This window comes from Schistosoma mansoni, chromosome 6 (assembly GCF_000237925.1).
Source record: "Schistosoma mansoni strain Puerto Rico chromosome 6, complete genome".
NCBI lineage: Eukaryota > Metazoa > Platyhelminthes > Trematoda > Strigeidida > Schistosomatidae > Schistosoma > Schistosoma mansoni.
This window is the reverse complement of record NC_031500.1, coordinates 9,514,812-9,516,718: the sequence shown is the minus strand read 5'-3', so window position 1 is coordinate 9,516,718 and position 1,907 is coordinate 9,514,812. Positions and strand designations below refer to the sequence as shown.

The window sequence follows — 1,907 nt, the reverse complement described above, 5'->3', positions numbered from 1 at the left end:
GAAGTATATTTATTCTTGTAAAATGTAATCAAGTACAAATGTTTTCATTTTACTTACTGATGTGATGGTAAACCAATACCTCAAATTAGTTCTATAAGTCCTGAACACTTAACTCAACCTCATTAGCTTTAATGAACATTTCCTAGATGAAAGCAATCGGTTAAAAGTGTGTATGCCATGCTACACATCCCCTGAAACTAATGTGGCGAGTGCTACTTATGTCGACAGGCACAGGTAGTATATAATACTAATTAGGAGTGGAAAACCTGACAGAGGAAGTTTTAGAAGATGGAGTTGAAGAGAATAGGAACGGAAATAGAACGGAATTGTGAATTGGAAGAAAGATACAGAATGTGAAGCAAAAATGATGAAAATTTGCGGATAAAATATTTAGTGTATGGTTCTCATATCTTACTAAGATATTCTGAAGTTCACACCCGAGTGTCCATTCAATTCAAATGCATTCGAACACATCTACAACCTTGTGAATATATACTTGGACTCATGCATTTGTGACTTTCAAGTATAGCTGAGTTGGTTTCCTTCGATCATGAAAGTGTTACGAGTGAAGGCGTTGTCGAACCTCGAATATCTGTGGTATATTTATTAAAGTAGTTGTGACGGCAAATATGTTTACAATTTATGAAATGTGGATACTAGCGAACAGATATTCAATACGTACGTGGAGAGAATTGGAAAGATTTCGATCACAGTATTAATGCTTTTGGAATAGTATAGTCAGTTTGATGCGTTCAAAGTGACAAGATGACAAAAGAAGCTAAGTCAATTAACTTCTATTGGTTAGGTTGAGTGAATTTGAGTGATATAATTTCGAGCAAATTGTTCCCTCCTACTATCTTCATTTATGTAAACACCATTCAGCATCAATCCAACTGCATGAGATGAGTTCTTTTATAAAAATGTTCGTGAACAGTTACATACACAAATTTGATTGGAAAGTGTTATAATATTTAACAATGTGAACACAGAGAAAATAAGAGGACTGCTGAAACCGTGGGCATAAGATGTGTCAGTGAACGATGGATGTATTGAATATAGCATGTGCATCCACTCATGAAAACAGATATTAGGCATGAATACGTGGATACTGAGCGACAAGTCAAGTTCCATATTCACAGAACAGTGTGTAGATCACTTATGATTTGACTACGTTAGATCGCTTCTTTTTAGAGTTTGTGCTTATTATATTGTCTAAAAGTGTTACAAATGATTTGTGAGAAGGCGACACACTTGAAAATGTATGTTGAAGTTTAAAGGTAATTGGTGGAAGCGCGTAGAGGGAACAGTTGCCACAGAAACGCAACTATCATGGAATTCAACTATGAAATATGTATGAAATTGTTCGACTAACGTATCTCACATTTGTTAAAATGAAAATTTTGTAATCGTTGGTTATCTTTTGCTAATGCAGTGAGATCACATTGTTCTCATACGCTTTCCTATGTACACTGATTTTAATGATCAACACTACCATTGTGTTTAGGTTGTAAGCAGTCGACGGGAAGGAAATCTGTGAAACATAATGAATTCATGTTATTCCACCAAGTTTATTTTTCTTGTTTTAAATAAATTTGCTTCATTGGTTAATAAATTGTTCAGATTCCAAAGTGAGTGAGAAGTAGACAGTCTAATTTGTTGCTATTATAGTTAATGATTGGTAACTCTACACATGTTAGTCATACTAATGTGGATCATCACCTCAATTTTTGGTGCGCGCATTTTACGATTTTACTGAACGTGTTTCTGCAAAGTTTACTTCTTAGAGGATAATAAATAATCATGAATATGAGTAGTTGTCTGTTGGGCGTAGTATTCATCATTTCAATATTTTTACTTAGTGGAGTGAATGGTGAGTCTTGTAACACTCATACTATACATTTGCAAGA

At 34.3% G+C, this 1,907-nt stretch overlaps 1 protein-coding gene across 1 annotated transcript; it reads right to left on the bottom strand.

Annotated features, from left to right (window-relative positions):
• Window positions 1-912: 912 nt before the first annotated feature.
• Smp_203010 (uncharacterized protein) lies at window positions 913-1,131 on the bottom strand (the record flags this gene model as incomplete). Its single annotated transcript, XM_018798200.1, has 1 exon — window positions 913-1,131. One exon carries the CDS (start codon window positions 1,129-1,131, stop codon window positions 913-915), a length of 219 nt encoding a protein of 72 aa, XP_018653165.1.
• Window positions 1,132-1,907: the final 776 nt, after the last annotated feature.